A 26,998-nucleotide genomic window follows, 5' to 3' on the forward strand; every position below is an offset into this window, starting at 1 on the left:
GTAGCTTGTCACATGCCTTGCTGGACTGGCATATGTGGTATGCTAACTAGACATCACTGAAATAGTTTTGCCCACAGCTGAAAGGCAGAAATCCATACAAATGCATTCATGACCAGAGAAAGGTGGTTTGTTGAGTAGAGACCCACAGACATGGATTGATATTTTGTGTTCATGCTGGATGAATTCATGAAGGAAGAAGGGAAGCTAATTTCACTCCTACTCTGATTCCCTTCATCCCCAACTGCAGCGTTACCTTCTGTCTGTTTTCTATGGCACAGAAGTACTGCTGTCTCCTCCCAGCTCAGAAGGACTGCATGATAACCCTCAATGACTGGACAAGTAGTCTCCTGCTTTTCGTCTAGGTGCTATGAAGATCATACTGGGTACTATTGAAGGACATTTAAAGGGCAATTTAAAGGCACAGTCAACATGGATTCACAAAGGGAAAGCCCTGTCTACCCTTCTATGATAAGGTCACCAGCCTAGTGGATGAAAGGAACAAATGCCAGATTCTGCACCTAGAACGGAGTAACGCTGGGCACAAGTATAAATTGGGAGAGGAGTGGCTGGAGAACAGTCCTGCAGAAAGGGATCTGGGGGTGCTGGTCGGCAGTGGGCTCAGTATGGGCCAGCAGTGTGCCCTGGCAGCCAAGAGGGCGAACCGCATCCTGGGGTGCATCAAACATGGCATAACCAGCCGGTCAGAAGAGGTGATTATCCCTCTGTATTCAGCGTTGATGCGGCCTCACCTTGACTACTGTGTGCAGTTCTGGGCCCCACGATTTAAGAAGGGTGTGAAGGTCCTTGAATGTATCCAGAGGAGGGCCACAAAGTTGGTGAAAGGGCTAGTACAAACCATAATGCAATTCTGACCCCTAAACATACATTTAAATACAACTACTAATCAGTTTTTCAGATCTAGTAAAAACAGAGTGCAACACAAAATGTTTTGTTTTTTTTTTTTTTGTCTAAGAGAGCTTGCTATCCCACTTTCTGCTAAAGCAAGAAAAAAACCCTTATTAAATCTTTCTAAAAATGGCTAGGTCTTCAAGATGGAATAAGCATTTCTTTTCAACCCTTCTGCTTTTTCTGTTCTTTCATATGACATTTCCCCTTCTTTCCCAATCATCTACCAAAATAATGCAGGGATTTTAAGTCTGTTTCCTTACTTCAAAAACATGCTGAAAAATTAAAATCTAATCAAAGGAAAAAGCATGGTAAGTAAAAAACAGAAATGGATTCAGATGTGGAATCTGGTGACATAACCAATCTCCATATTAATAGAATTTTTAGAAGGAGAAATATGGTGAAGAACACATCAGAAATTAATCCAAAGTCTCTTGAACACATTATATAATTATGTAATATTCAGCCTCCTGTTTCTGTAAGTGTTGTCCAACAAAAGCTACACTAATTTACATACACATATTGCTTTATGTGTTCCAGGTTTTGAGGTCAAAAAAGATTTGCAGAAGACCCATTTCAGCTGGAAAATCCTGTTACCGAAAAACAACAATCACAATATTTAGTGGGATAGAATAGACAATGATATTGAATGGATCTCATGGTTTTATTTTCACTGATGTTTGAAAAACGTTAAATGCAGCATGCCAACTTCTACTGATACAACTGCAAGAATATTACAGACTTTCCCAACACTTGAATACCTATTCCCCCCCTCTCTCCCTTTTTTCTTCATAGGAATTCCATGCTGTTTCTTCTTGCAAAAATACATTCACCTTTAGAAAAGAAGAAATCTGCTTCTTTCTACTGTACCACCTCTTTGAATTAGTGGTTTTGGAACTATTATCAGTTCTGCAAATAATCCTGTGATCTTATTTCTACCTCCTTTCACCCAGGATTCCTCCTCCTTAAAAATTCTTGGTGTCTTCTTGACAACAGCTTCTCAAAAAAAAAAAAAGAAAAAAAAAGTTTCTTATCTTTCCTCTTACTCTCTCTTAACATAAACAGAGTTTTCCCTATTACTGTTTACAGTGCAGCTGCCCTCCCAGCTCCTAGACTCAGTATTTCAAAACATCTCTGGAACTGGGCAAGGGGAGAAGATTTGCAGTAACCATGCAGAATCACACCAACAGACTGAAAACATTAGAAGAGTTTGGTAGAAAATCCAAGCTAGAGTGTGGCTTAGCTGTAATGTAAAGCCAAAGAAATGAATTGACTGAACTGATAGAACATACACAAAAAATAGCATAGCAAGTTTCTGTCACCACTTGGTTTATTCAAGCCACAACTGTTGCATCAAGCAGAGTAAGTCACTCACGAGTTTGTGAGAGATTTCACTGGTTCTACCACAGGGTGTGGTAGGAGCTGACGTCTGGCCTGTTGCTCCTTTCCCTTTAGTGTTTCTCCATATCTCACTGGAAATATTAATTACATGTTATGAAACAGTTCCAAAGGTTAAAGAGAAATAATTGGAAATCCTTGACAGTTCAATTCCTTTGGAATTAATGAAAATTCAACAAAATGTGTTTCATAATATGGAGTGAGGGCTTAAAAGGAAGACAATGGGGTGTTTTCTGAATGATACTGTACTTCAGCTTCTTCAGGGTTTCAGACCTTTTTTTCTCCAATAAACAGGCATAGCTATGCTGGCATTGTTAAAACTAAAAATGTTAAGTAGGATTTGTTTCAAGAGAAAAAAAAGCATGGAAACTAAACTCTTTTTTTGGAGAAGAAATAGGTTGTGTAGGGAGGACTGACAATTCTTAAACTCATTGTATGTTTTTGCAACTCGTGCTTTCATTTTGGTATAAGAGGCATTGCACTTGGAGTAAACAGAAAATATTTCTATTGCTATACAATTTGGATATGCTTGATTATATGAATATAGTCAACATTTTGAAATTTAAATGTTTAAAATTGTCAGGAGAGGAATTTTTCTCTTGATAGGCCTTTTCTTTTCATCACATTCTGCTCAGTTTCATGGATTTTTATGGTCAAGTATTCAGAGTAAAGCAGGTCAGCATTTTTTTCCCTAGCACATTCTCCACTTCTCAATAACAATATCACAGGTCAAGCATATTCTGAAGTTTCACACCCCATGCCACAGCTCTTAGTACTGCCAGAGAGGGGTCTACTAACATTTATTACCAGCAACAAAAGCAGTACCCTCAAAAGATATCAGAAAGCTGGACTGAATGCTGCAACAGGAGAACTGGTGTGGTACAAGCACTGCATCTTCAAAATGCGTGCCCTAGAGAAGAACCAAAACTGAGTTTTTTTCAGTCATAATAGAAAATAGAAATAAAGGGGAGATTCAGCTCACAGTTTGAGAAATCTTTTTTTAAGTGTCTACATATGGAGACCTAAGCTCCCATTATAATCAAACTGTGACAACAATCACAGCAAAACCTAGAGAGCGTCTCAACTCCCCCTGAAGAAACTCCTTACATGAATAAGGTAGAGGTCATTTTACAAATTTTTACATTTTCAAATGAGAGTGCGCTCTTTGCCTTCATTGGAGGATAGGTGTCTCCCCCAGAACCCTGCGGTGCACTGTGCTAATGGGGAATTCCTCTTGTGGCTTCTTTGGGAGAATGCCCACCTCTCCCTCCAAACTCAGACAGTCTCTCCTCTTCCAGAGCATCTTCGTCCTAACATCAAACCAGTTTCTCACAAACAGGTCTAAAGTCCTATGATGAGATCAGACAAGCTTAAAACCAGTTTGTTTCTGGGGAAACAAGATTAATTGTTAACTTTGCTATCTTTTACATGCTGCTAATTGGAATGTGGTATTTAAATAAATTCTCACTTGTTATTGAAGAGTTATTTTATATGGGTAAAAGTGTTAATACCTCAGAAGACCCTATTGTAAAAAACATTTACCGCTTCCTCCTTTACTTACCAGCCACAGTAAAACTCATCACATAGGTTTTGTTTCTTCCAGTAGCTACGCAGCGGTATGTTGCGAAGCCAGAGACAGTAACGTTTTGAATGATGATCATGGAGTTTGCTTGATCAGAGCAATCCACCAGCGTACGCTCTTTGAAATCTGAACCAAAGCTTTGCTTTCCTGACGAGCTGCACAGAACAATGGTATCTATCTGATCTGCTTTAATCCTTTCCCACATTACTTCTTGCACTGAATCTCCAATTTTATAAGGGCAAGTAAAAGCGACATTTCCTCCTGGCTTGGTAAACACAGGATTATTTTGTTTCTCAGATACTTCGAAAGCATCTGTTGAAAAACACAAAAAAACAACAAAAAACTGCTTATATTTCATTCAGTGGAAGTTTAGTATCAAAAAGTCCTGTATGGCAAATATTAATGAAATTGACTTCCTGCAGAAAGATATTCATGAAATATTGAAAAATATCATTTATACCTATCTATGACTATATTTTTGTGCACATTTAGACAAAAAAATCTTTATGGAACTGTGAGGCTGCAATGACATGTCCACAAGGCTACTTCTGTACATTTTGAGTACATGAATGTTTTATTAACTGTTTCAGCAAATATTCAACAGCATAAATTATGGGGCCAGTCTAATTAAATTTGTGATAGTCTTGTTCTGCTTTCACACTAATTATGAAATGAAAATGGTTTGATGTGACCCTCAGGACATGCATTAGTAAATTGTGTTACCAGACATTCCAGCCTATGAATTACAATTGTCCCATTCCCAAACCTCACCACTTAAATAAAAAATTTCTTAACCATTCGTATATGCTACTTGGGAAAAACTTGTGTGATAATCAGGCTGTGGTATGAAAGGAGACTTCCAGACAAATTCAAGCCTTCCACCACATATAAACCGTAGATATATTATACCTTGAATAATTTTGACTGAAATTCCCCTGCTCTGAGTTAATGTTTTTAGTAATAGAATTCATTGTTTACAAATCAAGAATTTTTTTTTTAAGTCTTCAATAGAAAGATTGTCAATGTTTCTGATATTGAGAGCATTCAATAGCCATTTGGTTTCTAAAGTCGGCTTTGTAATGCATATATTCATAAGTTAGGACTGACATTGTCATCTTTTTGAAGACTTTAGTGTTGAAAAAGATTAATGACTAAACTGTTTTTCCTACACTGTAAAAGGACTGATCTTTCAAGCTGTTCAATGAGTTTCTTTCTTTATTATATGTCTTTATGTCAAAAAATGTCACTAGTGTATATTTTTAATGCATTTACCTCTATGTATTTTAACAACTGGAAGCAAAGACAGAAAATTAAAATTGTATAGGAAAAAATGACAGTCATTAAATGCATTAAAATCTGTTTTATAAAAAAAGAGTTTTAAAATGAAGTAGCCAGATTTATGAGATGGGATGGTTGCAGTCGCAGTCGAAGTGGAACAGAATACACTATAGGACTGAGCTAGATTTATATCCTCCTGGATATAAAATTTTTATCAAAAATCTAGAGGGAAAAATGTTGGTAAACTGTATTACTTTGGATGCTGGTAGTGGCAGGGTTATCAAAATTATAGGTACTAGAGAAATCATCAACACAGGGTGGTCTACCTTCTAAGCGAGGTGCAAGAATAATAGGATCTCATGGGGGCAAGTATACTACCCTAAACCTAGGAATAAGTGATTCCATTCATGTTGACATGATGGAAACTTCATTGTGGAAGTCTGTGACTTCTGAGACTTGTGCAGTCTCTATGAAACAGTGAATGAAAAAGTCTAGCCCGCAATTCTTTATCAATGGAACACAGCACAGAAAAATTACATTCCCTCTGCCTTTGGAGACCAGAAGTATGATTAACACTTTGAAATGCTGAAAGACAAAATTAACTGTGTCTAATGAGTTTATCTAAAAAGAATTAATATGAAGAACTTGAAGATCCATGTAGGCTGCAATCAAGGAGACAGAAAGTTAATGATAGACAAGGACAGAAGAGAGAGAAATTCTCTAAACTAAACAGAAGGTACAACACAGTGAAGCTAATTGACTCCTTGGACAGCTTGCCAAAGACAGCTAATTTTCTATTGCTGAAGACGACTGCCAAGGCTGGGTAATTATTTAAGATATCATGCTAGTTCCGGCAAGAATTTACACATGGAAGTCTAAGTATTATTTAAATCAGACTACTATGATCAGACCCTACACTTGCAAAGGATGTTCCTTGTAGTGCAGTCCCTTAAAAGTCACTACACTAGAAAAGGTAATCTTTTTTACATCTAGCAGATTTAGGTCTGCAGATCCAGATTCATACCTGCTAGGGAAGAGGGATAAATGAAACGATAATTGAAACCAATTCTCTCTCCCATCATATTCTTACAGGTCAGATCCTTTCCTCCTGTCCCACTTTCCAGACCACTAACTTCCATCAACTGCCTGCTTTACAATAAACTACACATTCTTCCCTCAGAAGTGTTGTCTTCTTCACTGTGCAGTCTTTGCTGTCTTCTTTTGCTATGAGCAAGCCCTACTGCTACCCATGTTCTCCTTAGGAGCCTTGAAGTGTCCCCATCTGCTCTTGGGTCCATCATTGCTGTCCTATTCATTTCATGCCAATGTTACCCTGAACTCCAAGTGTTTCTCCTATCTCAACATGCTTATTAGGGAAATTATGGGGATGATGATGATGATACCTCCCACCTTCCAGAGGATAGTGAGAACTATGTACAAACAGCCACATTAAAATAGAAACAGTTTTGAGATTCTCAGATGCTGTACGTTCTATCATAACCATTTTCAAACACAGACATCATGACACATTCTATTTTTTTGCATTGCATGTGTATTTTACTTGACAGCATGAAGCAACATTCAGGCATTTTCACTCTTGATGAAAAATGTAAATCGCTCCCCTGCTTACCATACAATACCTTGCACAACTTAGAAGATTATGTAAGGCACGAGCAGTGAAGAATCAGGCCTACGTAGTTCTAATTAAATCTTCCAAGTACACTAAAGTGTTCCAGGCTTTTGTTTTAAGCAATTGTCCCATTTTATTTTGACACCAGCATCAGCATAGTTCTTTCATCCTCCCTCTCCTCTGCTCAACCACTTTCTTTATTTAGCACCTTTCTGAACACAGTTTCTTTGCTTTCAGCCCGTACGCGTGGGATGAGAACCTCCCATTCTGAGAAACACTTCTACAGGGAAAAAGGCATACCCACATGCCTTCACCCCCGCACACGCACAACCCAAGGTGGCACACCATGTGTGAACATTTCAGAAATACTAAAAAAATGTATCATTGCATCTGATAAAAATGGACTTCTGCCCGCTGCTCATTCCGGCCACTGCTGCCTGCTCTGCTCCCTGTCACGGCCACGTAGTCTCTCCTCCTGGACAGAAAGCAGGAGGAGGTGACAGCACTCACGGTAGATGCATTTGTCTCTGCTTAGTAAAGAAGAGCTCTGTGTTTAATATCTTCCCTGCATCTCTTTTGGCAGGATGTTATCTCATCATATTTTGCAGTTATACGTACTTCTATCTGCTTCAGGGTTATTGGACATTTAAAGGAGAAAAGTGTAAGCTTTCGTATTTTTAAAAACATAATATTTCAATATTTTTCTTGGAAAGCAAATCTCAGAAATATAGAAGTATAAAAGCATGTAAACCAACTTCCCAGGACTTAAAGGATAAAGAAACGAAACCAAAATTCTGCAGCAGGGAAACTGATGAAGTTAAGAAATTCCTTTTGGAGGGAAGATAAAATAATGGTGTAATCTTTTTTTTTTCCCTTTTCCCCCTGCCCTTACTACAAGCAATTAAAAGTCAAAATGAATATTACGTAAACAGTTGGTCCACATTCTTTTGGGTAGAGATTTTCAGACTTTCTACTTTTTGGTTCCTGTCCTATCCACTTCGTTTATTCCTTTTGTTCTTTTGGTTTCCAATAGGATTAGCTGGTTTTGTTCCTTCAAAGGAAGGTTGCTTAGATGCCTGTACTTGTTTTCAGCTAGTTTATTCATTTTTAAAGTCAGTATCCATTATATTTTACTTACTGTTCACTGCAAGTTTCACCAGTCGCAGATTTATAATTTCACACAAGGTTCCAGAGTTTCACTCTGGACTACACATAAATCTCATGCATTCCTCCTGCTTTAAAACCATATACAAAGGAAACAATATTCATGCTTCAACATCAGTTCTGCAACTTCAGCAAGGCAAAATTCAGCATAGTAAAATAAAATGCATTGAAACACTCTTCTGGCTTAGCACGTCTCTGCATCTCTGTTTAGGCTTAAAGCTTAGCAGAGGGTAAGTGCTGCCAGAGCTGGTTCTATACAGACACACTTACATCAGCTGCTGCAGGCAAGCGCAGACACTGCCGAGTAACAAATGCGGGGAGTCACAGCCCACGCTCAGCCATCCCAGCACACAGGCATTTTCCATGTGCTCCCAGGTACCACAAGGTCAGGACAAGCTCGTACTGCTCAGACTGATGGTAACAGAGCTACCTTCAAAGTAGCTACCCTTAGGAAGTAATGCTCTCCATCAGAAAAAACTAATGGCCTTAGCAGGTTTTTCAAACCTGCGAAGCTAACTTAGCTCTACAGCAGAGACAGGTTCCCACTTGGTTTGCTGAAGCTCCACATACAATCAAATTCTTCTTCCTCTGCTTATAATAAGAAGTGACAAAATAAATTGCAGATGAAAAGGAGGCTTAAAATTTTATGAAGATGAACTTTCTCTGGGGTTCTTCTCTTCACCAAGAAAATCAACTTTCAGATGAGAAAATATTTCAAGAGTGACCCCTTCACCCTTCCTGAATAGGCTAAATATGGAATTATATTTAGCTCCCAAACTAATGCCTTCCAACTGTATTACCACATACCACACAATTCTGTTGAGTTTCTAAAAAAATGATTTTGCCCTTTTTTGGATGAGACAGGGAAACATGGATGCATAGCTATTAAATAAGTTGGAACAGTAAAGATCTTAATTTCTAATGAGCTACTGACACCAGTTCAACAATCAGACTCAGAAACCAGCAGTACTGCAGTGTCTGAAAAGGATGTATTTTTCTAATAGCAACTCTTTGGATCATAAAAGTTAAAATGAAAGTATTTATACTCCTATACGCTTAAAACACCCCTTTAAATATATATTAAATTATATTGTGACAATTTGGTGAATCTTTCTGTACAAATTATTAATTCTGCATGACGTTATAAACACTTAATACAAAATTGTAAATCACCTCCCAATTCCAGTTTGTTTTTGTATATTCCATTACTCTTTGTTGTTATTTTACTCTTTTAAGCTGAACTTTAGTTAACTAGAGTGCAAGGAGAAGGAGAAGCCAAAGAGAGAGAGAAAGAATACAGTGCTAATAAGAGTGAGAAAATCATCCTCTCTTCAGGTATGAACATTCATGAACTTCCAGCAAGGAGAATTTGGTTGTTGGGGAAGAAGTAATCTGATAAAAGTATATAATGGATTAAACCAGGATTCACCTGAGGGAGAGTCTTGAAGCTGTAAAAGGTTAGAATGTCGAATTTTCATCTTCTCCAGGAATTTCATCAGTTCAGGATGAAGGGAATTTACCAGCAATAGGAGTTCGATGAGCAGACAGAAGGAGTGACACTGGATACTGTGCTCAGTCTTCATTAAGTGTTAATGATCCATATTATTGTCTCACAGTGGATGAAGAGAAATGCTGTACTGAGAAACTGCATGTCACAGCACGCGTGCGTGTGCCTGTGTGTGCTTTTGTGCCTACGGGCTCATATCTTCCACAAGGCTCCTGAGGGTCGGACTTCAGGCAGAGCAGAGGATATCATGTTTTAAGCCACACAGAAGAAAAAAGGCAGGGGAGAGGGGACGGAAAGGGTGTGAAAAATCAAACTGGCTCCTAAGGACAACTATGGAACCAATGTTTCTCAGGAGGAAAAAGGAAGGGTGCCAAGGTGATGGACAGGGTTCACACCCATGCTTCCCAGCCCCACAAGTGTTATAATGCCCAGGAGTGCAGCCTGAGGGTGCACTGTGGGGAACTGCTGCCCTGCATCTCAGATCCTGGTTATTACTTTTAATGGATTGTTTTATGGACTGAAAATATATTGGAGAAGAAGAAAATATACGGTTTATTTCATAATAAGTTTGTTATGCAGCTTGGTACCAGGTAAGAAAATGGAAGAAATCAATATATCATCAGTATTTTTTACCGAATGTTTCCTTTCCATTTCTTTTTGTCCTTATTAAGTTATAAATTATATTCCTGTCTGACAGGCCAGCTGAAAGAAAGGTTCATCATTAGACATATAAGCAGCACAAAGAGGTTCTGCAGAGGGGAAAATTTCAGAACTTAAAATATTAATCACCTTTTAGTGATTTCCTTTAGAGTACTTGGAAGTTTAACTGTATGAATCTGTAATTCCTTTTACCCTCTGTTTTTCACTTACTTCTGTTCATTCCATAACCTAACATGTATTTCCCCAAATAAAATATTATTTAGTCTGTCCAAGATAAATTAATACTCTCTATCTCCTTAATTTTGAATATTTTAAAGCTGTCACTGTGCACTTTCCATTTTCCCCTACAATTGCATCCTGTAATGATTTCCAAATTCCATTATCTCAAAATTTCATCCATCACATTTACACTTTGAGAAACAAAAGCCAAAGTTATAAAACTCTTGGATCTGGATTTAACTACTGGATGTCACAGCAGTTATGGTAGATACTAGAGACAATACCATACTTAGGTTCAATTTCCCGGTGGTGGCTGCAGTGGCATAGAATTAGGGAATAGTAGCTGAGAAGATGAAGTATTTTTGATTTAAAGAGATAGGGGAATACTTGCCCCCAAAAGATTTTTTTAAGGTACTACATTCAACTCCAGGTCAGTTTTGCCTTTCCTGTCCTCTATGCAATAAATAATCAAGTGTACATTGCCATCGAATATTGTTAAACCACTGTCACATTTACCATTGAACTTTGTTTATTAAACATATTGCTGTTTCTTTCTTATGAGTGAAGTGCATCTCTCTCACTCCTTCTGCGACACAATGCACTCCAGAAACCTACCAGATTGATTGTGCCTTGCTGTGTTGCTCCTCTACAGATACCTCCTCCCATGAGGACCACAAAATGTGAAGCTTCTTCCAGTTGTCTGATGAAGGCCTCACCCTGATCAGGCAGTCAATAGCAGACACCCACCACAACATCACCTATCTTGATCTGCCTGCTAATCCTGATCCATGAGCTCTCGCTGGCAGAATTTCTCACATTCCCACTGCTCTCTCCCATAAAGGGCAACTCTCTTTCCCTACCATCTCAGCCTGTCCTTCCTAAAGAGCCTGTATCCAGCCATTGCAGCAGTCCAGTCATGTGAGCCATCCCACCATGTCTCTGTGATCCTAATGAGATCGTAGCCCTGCAACTGCACACAGAGCTCTAATGCCTTGTTTGTTGTCCATGCTATGTTCAGTGATGTACAGACACTTCATATGGTCATCCAGTCATGCTGATACCAGAAAAGGTATGAGAGCTTCCCCACAATGTGTACCCTCAGCATTTCCTTATTTATGTGGACATACTTGGAATGGTCACCCTTGTGACCTGACTTGTTTTTTTCAAGGTGTTTCCTGTCCATATAATCCCACGCCATTTGCTTGTCAGCCCAGTCCACTTCCTCGCTCACTTATGGGTTGTCATCTCACTTGCCTGTTAAAGCTCCCCTCACCAGCCTTTGGCAAGGACACTTTTTCCCCACGTGCTCAGGTGGATCCTGTCTCTTCCTAGCAGTCCTTGATCATCAAAAAGGTTCCATGGTGATAAAGATAACACCTTGTTGTTGACAGCAACCATGCAACTGGGTCTTGACCCACAGAATCCTTCCCCTTTTCCCAGGGCTTTTCCCTTCTTCAGCGGGATCAAGGAGACACCGCCTAAGCCGCCCATGTCCTTGACCACCACCTCCAGCATGTAGTCATGCCTGATGTTCTCCAAGTCTCTCCTGGACTCGTCTTTGGTGTACGTGTAGAAAAGCAGCAGGGGTTAGGAGTGGGCAAGCCTTGGCAGTCTCTCTGCAGCATGCTAGAGTCTACCCTGGCAAGCAGCAAACCTCCCCAGACAGCAGGTTGGGTCAGCAGATGAAGAGATGAGAAGTGAGGGTCATCCCCAAATTATCACACAACAGCAAGTCAGTTAATAACTATAGTATCTAGTTGACATGCAATGCATGTACATCAAAACAATGCTCATAGGAAACATATAAAACAACCCTTCTAATTTTATCTTATTTTGGTAAAAACACAGCAGTCCTCATGGGTACTGAATGTTACAATTTTTTCCTTAACATAGCATATTCTGATGCAAACAAAGTAACCACAAGTACATAACAGCATCATTATTCTTAGTAACTAACTGAACATTCAAAATGGTAAGGAGTAAAAAGAAGAAAAGAGGAAAAAAAAAAGTTTTAAAATACCCAGTACTGAATAAAAGGATCTGGATGCTCTGATTGCTAGCCAAATAGAATCAAAAACGTTACCACATTGTCTGTTTCCAAAAGACAAATTTTCTTAGGTATGTCAACAGAGAGTCATATACAAGATAAAGGAGGCATTATTCTGCTTCATTTAGCAATGGTAAGACCTTAGATGGAATATGGTGTTTTATTCTATGTATCTTATTTTAATAAGGTTATATACAAACTGGAGAAAGTTCTGATGAGAACAAGAATGATGAAATTTAGAATCATGAACTGAAAAGAAAAGTTAAAAGAACTGTGTTTGTTTAGTACAGAGGGATGACTGAAGGCTCACAACATTCCTTTTTTTTTTCAAAGGAAGGACTACAGTGAGTAAACTCAGTATTAAAAAAGAGATATCTAGGTTAGATATAATGGGGGAAAAAATCTCCTTGTAAAGCTGGTTAAGTGCTAGAATGACTACACAAGAGTATTATGCATGCATTTTCAACATGAGAATCAGTCAAGGATGATACAGATATGCTTATTCTGCCTCAGAACACAGGGATGGATGAGATGAAATTCGAATGTCTCTTCCAGCCTGAGTTTTCCACAATTCTATAATTCCTTCTGATCTAAGCTTTTCCTGCAGGTTGGTTTGTTTTTTTTTCCCCTTGCCTTTTATACTTAAGGGGCATCCAATCCTCAGTTCATCACAGAAGATAAAAAGTAAGAAAAGCAGCATTTAACAGGTCAATAATCACAGCAGAGGTATGAAAAAGGCAGCTTCACTTGCCTCCATCCTCTTGCTTTCTAATTAGGTGCTGACAATGTGGTTGACACTGTGTAAGATACAGAGATAGTTCTTGCTCTGGAGAGCTCAGAATCTAAGAGCCGAAGAATGAAGATCCCTCAGGATTAGTTCTTGCTTCCATGTGCTTTAAAGGGCTGATAATTTTTCACTGTAGACCTATGAATCACATTCTAAATTGGGACAGAGTTAAATAGAAAGCAAGCTATTTCAGGTGAATAGGGACTTGAAAAAAAATCTATGCAACGTGCTGCTTTTGGCAGGCAGAAGAACATTAATATAGAAATAAGTGTTGAGTGGCATGGATATCATCACACTAGCTAAGAATAGAAAAGCTCTGTCTCTGCTATCACAAAAGAGGTTGATCACTCTATTTAAAATACGGGAGTACTTCATGGTACATCTAGCATTTAAATACTCTATTAATGAACTTCCATTCTTATTCAGAGTTGCTAGCAAAACATATCACCTGAGCAAATGGTCCGTTGTCACTGATTGACAGAAACACAAATTTACTCTTGAATTAAAAAAAAAAAATTAAAAAATAACAATTACCTGTCATATAACAACAGAAAAAAAAGCCAACCAATTATGCAACTCTGCATAATTCACATTATGGATGAAAAGTCACTACGAACATCAAAAGAGTATTTCTCATTCTATTCAAAGCATAGCATGGGAATTTTTAAGTCAAAGTAGTCCTTTTTTAACACCTAACTGAAATAAAACTCCTGAGAAAATAAACATAAGTTTCAAAATATACAGAAATTCATGTTAGAATTCAACAGTTTTGAAAGGCAAATAAACAAACACAGGACAAAAATAGTCCAGGTAATTTTAACTACACTTAATTTCACTCTTTATGTAAATAAACATACAACACTGCTCTGCCATAAAGGCCAGTTTTCACTTATTCGGTTTATATATCACATAATTCTTTACTACTGGAGACTTTTGACTTTCTATCTAGGTGTGTAGCAAAGGCATAGTGTTTAGGAGTAGAACAATATCTGTTTGTGATCTCTCTAATGATGTTTATTATACTCTATATTTTAAGTTAAATTTACATTGTAAATTTGTCCCTTGTGTATTTTAAGATTGCTAATCCAACTTTAACCGATTGAGTTCTGCATCACAAAGCTCTTCACAAGTTGATTTACTTTGCCTCTAAGACAGTTTTTGCCTACACTCAATCGTCTCTGCTTCTGTTAAATTTAAAATAATCAATATTCTAATTATACATGTCAACGGAAACTTAAAACCCCTTAATTCGGGGGTTGATACATTTTGATGCAATGCAAGCTAGAGAACTAATTATTAATAAGGCCAAGTGGTTTGGGAGGATGTGTGAAGCACATGAAGCCAGATGTACTTATCAGCACTTCTCAAGGCAGAATGAATCAGAGGGTAGTTTGCCGTTGCACAGGAGGCATCAATACAGTGGTCTGGCAATGTGAAAAGTATTGCACTGAACTGCAGCTGACAAAGAAATGCCTCATATGTTCATAAAGGCAAGACAGAAAAGGGAAAGATTATCATTATGGGCAGAGACAGTACAAGGCTATAACCAAGTAGTAATGGTAGGTTGTGTATCATCACAGAAGTGAGAGTGCAATAGGAAAAAGTTTTACATAGTGTCTATATAGGAAGCCTAAATTAAACCCATTGAGTTCAGCAAAGTATTGGACCTGGAAGACATTTTAAATGTAAATTATCACCTTATCAATAATTTATTTTGCCAGGTTGGGAACAAGACAGAAATACAGTTCAGATTTGTAGAATTCTTAAGATCTTGATGTACAGAAATTAATGGAAATCATATTTTGGACCAAATATTTGTCTGTTGATCTCATCTTAACCTCTCCTGTTGATATATCCTCTTTATAATACTCCATGGAGTCAAGAATGGCTGAGAAAGAACAGACAAAAATAAGAACTTAAAGGCAAATATGCGTGACAGGATGATAGGACCAGACCTTAATTTCTGTTGAATAAATGATGAAGAGGCCAGAATAATTCCTTAAACTTTTTTTCTGTGAATTGATACTTCATTCAAACTTCAAAAAAATCCCTTCAAACACGAGTAGCTGTTATACTGATGGATTTAACTGAAGAGAGAAGAACCAAAGGACTGAAGACAGGTCTGGAAAAGGATCAAGTAAACAAATGGATCCATGTCTCAAGTGGCCATAGGTAAGCAAAGATCTGGACAAACCAGAAAAAAACAAAGGATATAGTATGAAGAAAAAAGGAATATTGCCAATACCTCTTCCAATTCCTTTGTAAATTAAAGTAATCCAAGTATCCATTCCAAAGTGCTAGAGACTGGAAACGTATCCTTTCCCTGTATACATTTCTTTGCAAATTTTATAATTAAGAAAGAAAGAAAGAAAGAAGGAAAGATAGATTGCAGAATTCCTGCTGCTGCTTTGCTATTGTTAGGTACATGGCTGGCAAGTGGCAAAATGACACAGCCGAGTCCTGTGTTTTGAGTGGCAACCTGGGATGTCAGTTAAACATGCACCTCTGTACACACCTGCCCAATGGACTGACCGAGTACACTGCTCTCTCAGTAAAATTACAACACCTACAGCTTCAAATGTCTTCTCTTCCAGGCAGGAAGAGTATGAAATAACATCTTTTTGATGATCAACAATTTCCGCATGATGTCTCCAACGCTAATGCTTCTTCTAGTAGTAGTGACTTCAGACTTCACTCTCTGCTCCTCACATTTTATACTGCACTCAAAATCATTCTTCAGACATACATGTCTAAGCAGTGTATATAAGAAACTACAGATCATCCTTAAACAGTTCATGAAGAAAGGTGAGATAAAACTACTGACTATTCCTACATAATCCTTGCATCTTATAAAAAAAAAGTACAAGGAGTTTTCTCTGAAAGTATGAGGGTTTTTTACTTAGTGCAGGAGTAGTTGTGACTCATAAAACGTGGGAACATTAAGGGAAAAAAATCCCTTGAATTCAGTTCTGAAAACTGTTGGGTATATCTTCACACTACAGGAAAGAAGAAGCAACAGGTTCATCCAGTTGGCAAATATCTTCCTGTGGGATAACTAGACTATTCTTTGCCGATATATTCATGTGTAACTGTAGCAGAACATACTTTCAAGTTCTTCGTAATTATGGTATAGAATTTCAGCACTGCATCCACTTGTAAGAATGTCCTGTAGCTACATAACATGTGAAGTTTCCAATATAATATCCTGAGTATTATTGCTTTTCTGTCAGTATGTTTCAATAACTGCCAATAAAGAAAGCATGGATAACGCTGTGCAGTCTGCAAGAGTTCTTTCTCTCCTATTTCATAGATGTCATAGGAAGTCTTTAGCCAAAATTTAAGGCAAAAAGAACAAAATATGTCATAACATTTTTATTATATATCCTGACACAGCCCCAGGACTAAGCTGAGACCACATCTAGTAAAAAAAAAAAAAACAATTACTACAATAATTACACCAAAATTTTGATATAAGTGGTGATTTATCACCACTTCTAGGGTCTTCCATCTGCCAGTGATGCAATGAGGATAGTACACCAAGAAAAGACCTCTGTAATGAGAGCTGTAACCTCCTCTGTCTCCTGGGATCTCAGGTCCTTATGACAGCTCAGCCACTGCTTATCCAAGATTAATCTCTTTTGTTTGTTTTGTTTTTTTTTTTCACTTTTGTCCCTGATTGAAAAAGAATCACGTTCACCCCACCCAGACCATGGTGGGGTGAACTGCTGTTCTACAACCAGAGACTAAGCCAGGAGTAGAGTCCTAAATAGAGTTTCTCTAGTGTTATTTTGCCACCTCATACACTGCAAATCTATGGTCACTTAATAGCATCTTTAAACACATATGAAAGAGTGTAACCACAGTGAACTTTTTTTTTATAATGACAGCTTTACTCTAAAGGGAAAAAAAAAGGATGTTGTCAAAATACTAATAAAAAGAAACATGCTTAATGTTTTTCAAATACTTGGTTTCTTTCTTGTCTTTCTGTGTTTTTGTTTAAAAAAGCGAGTCATGACCCCCAAACTTTTTTAACTGCTTGATCTTGTAGTGTCAGGGTGTTGTTAAAACTTAAGTTGCTGGCTCTAGTGACACTGCTGTAATCGTTAAACACTACTTGAAATATTTACTCATTAAGCATCAACACTTGAGGCTTCAAACTATGCAAATGAAAAATGTTGGCAAATCAGAATCATACAAATTTTACTCATTTTGTATTTGTAGTTTTAAAAAATTATACAAAGCACATGGGAAAGCAGAATCAGATTCATGACCTCTGTTTTTTACCAGGAATGAAGCACTAGAGCAACTTTGAACAGTTTGAGTGCAGAAACATTCATTGTTTTTCAAGTCAGCAAAAGTTAATCCAAGATACTTTATCCAAATTTATGTAACAGCAGATATGATTGCCATGTGAAGAACATTTCACCTTATACTTTTATCTAGCTAACAATCTCCATCATAAGTATAATGCCATATGGCATTATTTCCATTTATTTCTGCTATTTCCCTTGCATGGAAATTCTGAAAGCCAATCACATATTCTATATCCGTATTCTGTTGCCAGCTTTCATTGAGGTATGTGCTGCAGATTCCTCAATGGCATACTTACCTACTTAAGTTAGTGCAGGAATGTCTCTGGGTCTCATAGTAACTGGTCAGTACATATAAAACCTGACAATTTTCAATGCCCTGGTAGCGCAAATTAAATTATAAACCATGCTTCAGTTTTGATTGACACAAAAACCTTAATAACATCAACTTAACTTCATCTGTGCCAATTTACGAGAGCAAGTTTAAGTTTGATGTTGAATATTATGTGTCCACAAAGTTGCATCCATTTAAAGGCAGATACAACTTCAGCTTAGCCAACTAATCTTTAAAATTAAAACCACAAATTGCAAAGCATTAAACACCATGCAATTCCTTAAAAAAAAAAAATTAGTCTATTAAATGTTTGTTGATTAACTGTTGTAAACAGAAGAAATGGATTTTGCAGTGAGTTGTTTACTTGTGTGGGACAGTGTAGGTAAATTAATGTTTTTAGAAAAGTAATGTCTATTGGGAATCAATGAATCATAAATCCCAACCAAAGAAAACAATGTAATGGAAACAAAGTTTTAATTACCTGTAAAATGATCTTTCTGGTATGTTGGCCAGATTTCTTTATATGAAAGAATATCAGATTCCTTAAAAAACACTTCATTTTCCAGGACATCAACTCTTTGTGTGTATTAATCCTATAGAACAAGATCCGTGTCCAGTGAAATTATGAGACTAACATTCAGCTTTCTCAAAGCTTTTTCCCTGGTGCAGAATAATAAAACTTTAAAGATGAACATCAGTGTCCTAATTTTACTCATTGAAGACAAAGAAGAAAAATTATACATCTAGTATCAGCAGCAAGCTAAAATACAGGCTGCATGGAAGTGAATTTGAAGTTTACTGTTGATTTAATCAAAGCAAGATGTCATCCAGGGAGTTTAAAATATTTAGTACTGATGAAGGTTCTAGTAAAGTAAGATAAAGCCTGACTGATAACAGTTCTACTATAACTGCTACATAAATAAATACCTTCTCTAAACTCAGGTTTTAATAACATATTTAATTTGCAGTGCAGATTGAAGTAGTAATATTTTATCTTCATTGGTGATACACTTCATTCTCTTCAGATCAGTGTGTATAAAGATCGTGTTTATACACATTTATCAGGAGCTGAATGGGATTGATTGTTCCTGTCCCCAGAAACCTTGATTCTTTAAATGGAAAAGGATTAATTTCTATTCAACATTATTATCTCCCTCTATAGTAGGATTAAATTTATATACTTGAAAAATGGGGGGTTTGCTGTTGGTTTAGGTTTGTGTTTTAACGTGCTCAAACCAAGAGAGAAATCCTACATGCTGAGAATACTGAATCCCACAGTATCATTTAAAAAAAACATACCTCTGATAACCAATCCACTTTTTGTGTGGTTTACAGCGTCCTGAAATCTGTAAGTGGATTGCCTAATGAAGGTATTGGACTGAAGGGTAACATCCCACAGGAAACTGACTGCCTTGTTTCTTGCATCATTTCAGATTAACCCTAGCCAATACATTCAAGAACAAATAGCTGAGATCAGTACTGCCTTGGCCAGGAAAAGGACTAAATGAACTTGCAGATCTCTACTGCATCTAACTTTTAGGATTTTATAGAAAATAAACCCACTGTGAATAAGGGCTCAGCACTGCCAGAACTCAGGTTGGACCAAACCACATAAGAGATTTCTTTTACCTCTTCCTTTTTGTAAACAGCAACCTGGATTTCCAAATCTTGGCTTGTTTGAATGCAACCAAAAAGTATGTTTCTAATGCCTACAGTTGCATTAATATTGTGCACTAAATGGACTGCCAGAGAAAAAGAAACTATGGAGTTACTACTTCAGTGACATTATTCCTTACATAATAAAAAAAGACACCAGAGCAAAGCAAGCATTCAGAGATGCCACTAAAGGAATCAGAGTTGAGGAACTCTGACCTGGACAGCAAGCCTGCCCTGAGAGACCCCGCTCAGGTCTTTCACTAGTAGGACATTCCCTCTGCATGTGAATGACCGTGAATTGTATGGCTATTCCAATGTGCCACAACGGGGAAAATACTTTCAGGTCCAAACTATCTTGTCTAACTAAACAATCTGGGGGAGACAAAATTACTTTTTTCAAAGTCAGGGCAATAACTTGTGTATGGCTTAATTTCTGTATTAATGAGCAGCAAGGTTTACTAATGAAAAGCTAGCAGAAATAGGAAGACAGACTGGGATTCCTATTTCATCAGTGCCATCAACAAACGTGCTGGCTAAAATCAAGTTTCAAAAACCTTCAGAGGTAAAGGCAGGAACAATATACCTTGAATTTTTGAAGTTTAGATATCTCCTACAAGAATCAGGTCCACTGTTTCACTGTAACATTGAAATTACAGAAGTGTAGATAAAATAAGGTTGAAATGAAGACTCAGAAGGATCAGGTTAGGAAAAGAACTGTTATTTTTATCTTCTGGTCTTTCAAATGCTAGGAACTAAATTTTCCTTTCAACCCATTCTTTCCTAGCTGTAAAATACAATAAAATATTGAATGAAGTCTATTTTCACTCTGGAGGATAGGAAAGAGGAACAGATTCTTTCTACATTCACAATATCAAATCAACAAACCAATAACCAAAACTAGTTATCTTTTGAAGATATGTACATAATGATCTTCTAAGGACCAGAGAAGCTTGGTAATTTGCACCAGAGTTGTCAGCTGACCGATGCTGAATAGACATACATGGAAAAATACTAGAAAAGGGTTTTCTCCTCTTACTCATACAGCTGGAAAGGAAACCAAATTGGATGAGTGATCAGATAATTACAGAGCCTTTGAAAAGTACATGGGCAGCTACACAGAAAGTACATGGGCACAACTGGATCTTTTTCTTTCCTTATTCCCTTTTCCATCTTTAAAAAAGTCTGCTTTTAAAGAAAAGGTCTTTTTTCTTCATTTAAACTTCCCTACTTCCCTCTCTTTTGTTGCCACACCATTCCTAAATGGTTATTTTGTTCCTGAAAAAGCAAGCACAGAAGAGCTTCTAGAAAAAAGCAATCCTAGTTTCAGACCGGAATGCCCTCACCATATAACATAATGATAAAAATATGGTATCCTCCACAGGTAGTTATAAGGTTCATCCATGTAATTTCAGGGGTAGCTGCAATTTCATCCTCTGAAGAGATCCTATAGCTTGTTGAAATACTATGGGAATTTTGGCCCAATCGAAATATCACTGTTGCAATGACCATTAGTACCTGAAGTCTGCCATGTAATACCCTGCTGTTGTGCCATGTGTCTGTCTCCTCCAGATCCCCTTTTATCTTTCTGCTTCTCTTAAAATGACCTTTTGTCAAAGTAATACAATTCTTTTCTGTTGTGCTAGTTCTTTTCCCCAAATTACTCCATTTCTGCATGCTATATAAATGAAAAGAAAAATTACAATGCCAGACACTCCCTAAATTGGCATGGATTTCTGTTTTGCATATATCAGAAATTTAAGAAACAATGAGAGATTTACTTACCTAGCTGAATAATTTCTATTACCTTTTCCCAAATTCCATCTGGGTAAGTTACAATGGAGCAAAAGTAAAGACCAACATCCTCCAAAGTGCTCTTGATGAAGGACAAGGACTTGTCTTCCCTGGAAGCATTTTCAAAATAAATTCTTCCATTGTATTTGTCTTCAATATGTATGCCATATATTGGATGCAAGACAGCTATATTTTCTTTATGAGTTACATTAAGTTTCATCCACGATGTCTGGATTATCACGGCTTTGTTTGGATATATGCATTCCAGTTTCACCTTCTCAGTAAGTTTTACAGTTGAATCCACAAACTTTCCTTCCACGTTGGCTAAAGCACACACAGAGGTTCAGTTTTAAGAATTAACATAATAGAAAATTGAAATTATAGAAACTCAGAAACAACTTTGGAAGCACTACAAGCAAAAAAATAAAGAAAAAGTTCACTAAAAAAAACCCCAAACCCTAGACATTATTATTACTTCTAACATATGAATATCATTCAACAATTAAAATTTGTCTGAATCACACACTTGTGAATTGTTATCATATCTGTCATGATGCAATAAAAAAAAGGAAAGATGTTAGCTGGGAATAAGAAAGCAATCTTACTTCCACAAAGCTGGAGAACAACAAAAAGGAGAGCTGCATGGTCCATCTCAAAGAACACTGAAATCAGTGACTGCAGTGCGACAGGGTTTTATTCAGTCTCTGTGCACCATGTGCCCTTCTCACAGGATGTTTTCACTTTTGGAATATGAAAAAGATCATGCACTTTTTACTTTCACATTCTAAGAAACACCAAGTTTGAGGTCTCGGTGCAGTTGCATCAGAGAGACTAAATTCCTATCAAAATCCACCTCAGAGTAAACTTTGCATTACCAATGAACCTCTAGCAATATGCATGAATACTATGATAACTGATGAAGCAGAGATCTTTAGGTTTCAGCAGCAGAAGCAAACAGAATTCTTCCGTGCCATGTATCCAAAATCAACAGAATTTCTCCATTTCTCTGACACTGCAGTTCAACATTTATCTATTATTCAAGGAGTATAAAATCTAAAGAGAAGATAAGACAGTTCCTATATATTAGAGGTCATAATTATGTGACTGGTTATAAAAAGTAATGTCTTAAGGTCTGAGAATTTAATTGTGATAACATGTCATGACCTAGTATTTTGGGATCAAAATTATGCAGCTCAAAAATTCTTGTTCAAAGGTGTAAGAATGTTGAGTGTTCATGACTCATGTTGAAATTTGTCAAAACAAGCCACATTCTTACATTTTTTATGGATTTTTCTCAGGACAATTGCAAGCATTTTTGCACCTCAGCAGGCCATAATTTTGTAGAGCTGCTTAAAATTGAACCAACATGATTGACTTGAAGTCAAAACTAAGCGTGAACTGACTGGTTAAAATTCTCAAATGAATAAACAAATGTAATTTGAACTAAAGCTGACAACAGAAATTAATATTTTAAGTGAGTAATAACCTGCACAAGCTTGAGCAGAACTTAGCATTAGAGCTGTTTAAGACTCCTCCCACAGTGCAACAACTTGTGTGTAAACCAAATCTGTATATATTTATCTGTGTTAAACTAGGCATGTTTTAGGATAATACAACATTTTCAATGTTTGCAATGACTCCATTTTGACCCTTCCTAGTTAGATCTGTAATTCTCCATTGTTATGGTTGCATGTATTTCTACTCTATCTTGTCTAGATTCACAAAGTACACCATCCATTTGACGCCAAGTGTAAAAATCTAAATAGAAGAGAATTGAATTGAAGACTGAGTCTTGCTTTATTTGCATTACAAAATTATTTTTTCAAACCGATCAAAAGATTAACTTACATTAAGCTTGTTTCAGGAAACAGAAGTATTGCTGATAAGAAAAGCAGGAAATGGGAAGCTTCAGAAACTAAATGGCAAATTTTGTATTAGAAAAGAACGGATCTTGTGAATTGAAGAGGTCCAATTCCTGGATGCTGTGCAGCATAGCGGCCTTTAAACCAACTACACAGGATCTATATGGTTCCTGCATTTAAATCTTGAACCTCAGTTGCAAATGAGGCAAAAAGACAAAGTATGTCTCTATCTTGGAATATTATTCTTTATGTCATACTCCATATGTATATAGTAGTTTACAGATAAGTGGTGTTCCACAAAATCTAAAGTGGAGTGAAAAAGATATGTTCATTTTTCTACTATTATTATCACAAATGAAACTTTTTAGAAATTTATTTTCTTTAATTAAAGCTAAGATAAAGTACTTAGGAAGTCTCCAAAATGAAGACAAAATCCCTTAAATGAAAATTATTCTTCACTCATCTGTTTATAAATATAAATTACAAATTTATTGCTCTGAATTTCATGCTTGTTTCTCTCCATCTGGCATTGAAAGAAAAACAGAAGTCAAGAAATTAACGTCCAACCCCACATGATGTCTAAGTATCGATGATATAATATGTCATCTGAAGACATTTATTTGCTGTACAACAGACACAGTTACTACAAATGTCAGGGATTTTTGGTCAGCTAGTCCCAAGAACAGGGTCCCTTGTCACACCTGCTAAAAAAACCAGCCTGCAACCAGAGCATTACTGCATCTCCCTTTAAAGGCTGTGATACAAATCGCCTCCAGACACCAGTACAAGTCCCCTCTAGAACATGGGCAACACACCTGAAAGTCACAAATCAGAAAGCTGTAAGCACTGTGAAAGTTGATTCTACTGGTATAATTTGGGAGTAGGCACGCACTTAAAGTATCACATTTTTGCAGAAGATGTAACCTATAAAAAGAGAAATACACACCATCTCCACCCTACTCTCCTGGGCAATGGACGTATCAGAGCAGGTAGTGTAAGGGAAGATCCATCGTGTAGCCCCCTCCCTTCCAGCCTGACCTCATACCTCCCTTACCTCTAACCTCTGTTTCTCCCTACCTCCCCAGCACTGAAAGGCTGGAAAATCCACATATCTCTGATTATTATCTGTGGATAAGAGACTTTCACAGTCACTCCATTGCTTGAGCAGTTCCTTGGACTCTGCCTCTCTGCTCCTCTGCCCACCGTTCCCCACAGCCTGGCTCTTCTTTCCCAGCAATCCCACTTGCTCTCCATCCTTCGAACCCCAAAGCAAAGGAAGGGAAGGCTCACAAAGACAAACAAGACACAGTAGACTAATTGCTGGCTAAATGCCAATTACAGTTTGACATCAAAAGCAGCACAGTGGAATTTTCCAGCTGAATGTACAACTGTAGGATGTGGTTTAAAAGAAAAAAAAACTAGAAAGAAAGAGCAAAAAAGATTGTGCAGTAAATACAATGGAGATCTACAGCTTGGATTTTAATCATGACTTGAACATACATCTTCGGTGACCCTGGGTGAGTCATTTCATTTCCTGGTGCATTAATTTCCCAAACTCCAATATATAGAAAATATGTAATGAATGCTGCTGTTTCAAAGCATGTCACAATAATCTCTGTAATGAGGTTTTTTAATGGAAATTTTTATAAAACTCTGAAGAATAAGACATACATATAGGGCCAGCACAATATGTTAATATCCTTTTTAATGATTCATTAGTATTTAAGATTTAACAGATAGACCTGTAGCAACAGTGCAGAAAGAGCGGCAAATACCCTTGCAGACTGCTGCTACCACCAGAAAAAAGGCCTCGACTGCGGCAGCACAGTGAAGCAGGAGATAGCTGAAAAGGAGACCGCTCCAGATACCACGCCTTTACCTACAAACATGAGCAACTGGAAAATGATCAGGGCAAAAAGGTTCTCCAGTTTCAATGAATCTCCAATGAAGATAATGAAGCAAATGGGCTGGGAGGAGGGAGGTGTGACTGTGTTTTGCACGTGGTCTGAGCATCTCTGTAGATTAGCTCCAACCCTGTAGAAGCCAGGATAACCAACCCAGATGACAATTCAGTAACAAGTGATACAACTCCCTATTTCTCTATGGGTGAGGGTCCCCCTGTTGCCAGTGCGCTGCCATCAAAGAAATTACCTCTTTTTCCATTCACTATTCTATGTTTCTTTAAGCAGGATGGCTGAGTAGTACAGCTGGATAAAGGCACAATAATTCAATTTCCTTTTTCCTATTCTGCATCTAATCTAATTGAACAAATAAAGCCCCCCAAATTGGGTTAATCTATAGGCATGCCTGATTCAGTAACATAATGGATAGGATTCTTCAGTATGTATTCATTAACCTCAGAGGAGAAGTTAAGTTAACACCAGGTATCCCTCCAAAGAGAAAGGAAAAAGTTGTGAATTAAATACAATCACGTTTTGGGGACATATTGGTAAAGATGAATCAGAGAGGAAAAAAAAGTTGAATCTAAAAGGCTTTCCCAAATGTAGAAAAGTAAAGAAAATATAATTTACATGTTCAAGTTCTCGATAATTTTTTATTGTTAAACATACTGGCCTCCAAGAGGTTACACTATATAAATTATAGTTCCAAGAGGTTACGGTATATAAATTATAGTTCTATGATGAAATGCTTCAACCCCAAACAAGTCAATCTTTGAAAGAGGATATGTATTCAGGAATCTTTATATAAAGGATTATGTTTCTACATTTCTGGAAATGGAAAATTATTTACATTTTTTGGAACTGGACCACGAACTAGATATTCATCCTAACATAACACTGAACACCTAAATGGGTCAGGAAGCTAAAGACTGTTGGTGATAAAAACCACAGCTGTAATATGAAGCCTAGATAACGTTAAATGTTGAGATTCAGGAAGGGGTTTTTTTTTCAGTTTTTTTCAAGGAGATTATTCATGAGTAACAGATGCCATCTGAATATAGAAAAGCTATGTTTAGTGACAGAATAAGCTAATGGTGTGATGTACTAATAGTATCAAGGTCTGCTTAAGGCAGTGGAAGAAACACCACTGCTAAATTTTGAACTAGGCACCATAAAGCACTACTACCGATGACTAACAAGCCAAAGATGTGTTGGTAAGAGGTAAGAATGTTTGTGGGGTTTTTTTAAGTTCACCGTGTAAGTAATGTTCCTTTGATGTGCTCATAGCAGGAGAGTCTGCCTGTGATGACTCGCTCAACTTTAGTGAAGTTTGCGTGTCTGCGTGTGAGGGGGAAATCCTTAGAGCAGCCATTAGAAGTACTCCTCTGTCCATTTGAATAAAACAAAAATGGAAAATATGACAAAAAAGTGAACTGAAGATAATTATGAAGACAATGAAAAAAGCCAAGTTGATGTACTTAAAAAAGAGAGAGAAAACCTCAACAAATAATTCCAAGAAAATATCTAATTAATCATTTATATTTTTATTTACGTGATTGCTTGATGATAAAAGCTATCACCATGCCTTTTTCTTCTGTCTAAACCTTTTCTGTTCAGTGATCTTGACTGTAAATGTTTGCCTGATTAGTTTCAATAAGGTATCAAAAATGTCCTTACAAATATTTTATAAATTCTTCTACTTTTATAATAGGAATGTAGTACTGGATTTCTATTCACATTTTGTTGATAATTAGTCTATGCATTTTCATCCAGTAATAACAGAAGACAGCATTTGAAAGACACGAAAGAAACAAATTCACAAAGGAAAGTAGTAAATTACATTTGAGTCTCTAAGAATTTAATGTACTAATACAGTGTAGTTGATTATGCTTATTTCTATCAATTCAGTTCTTGTCCTCTTGTTGAAGTCTCTTATTTTAACAGTTTCCAAAAAGTGATATTATTT

The 26,998-nt window shown here is 37.0% G+C and overlaps 1 protein-coding gene across 1 annotated transcript in view; it reads right to left on the bottom strand.

The window, feature by feature from the left end:
* The window catches only part of CD226 (CD226 molecule), a 38,440-nt gene extending 16,505 nt beyond the window's left edge, over window positions 1–21,935 (bottom strand). Inside the window, exons 1-3 of the mRNA XM_075142170.1 lie at window positions 21,875–21,935; window positions 21,261–21,593; window positions 3,866–4,198 (exon numbers count right to left, since the gene is read on the bottom strand). Coding sequence (XP_074998271.1) covers window positions 3,866–4,198; window positions 21,261–21,593; window positions 21,875–21,920 — 712 coding nt within the window. The 5' untranslated portion in view covers window positions 21,921–21,935. The remainder of the gene's footprint in view (window positions 1–3,865; window positions 4,199–21,260; window positions 21,594–21,874) is intronic.
* Window positions 21,936–26,998: the final 5,063 nt, after the last annotated feature.

Source organism: Calonectris borealis, chromosome 2, assembly GCF_964195595.1.
Source record: "Calonectris borealis chromosome 2, bCalBor7.hap1.2, whole genome shotgun sequence".
Taxonomy (NCBI): domain Eukaryota; kingdom Metazoa; phylum Chordata; class Aves; order Procellariiformes; family Procellariidae; genus Calonectris; species Calonectris borealis.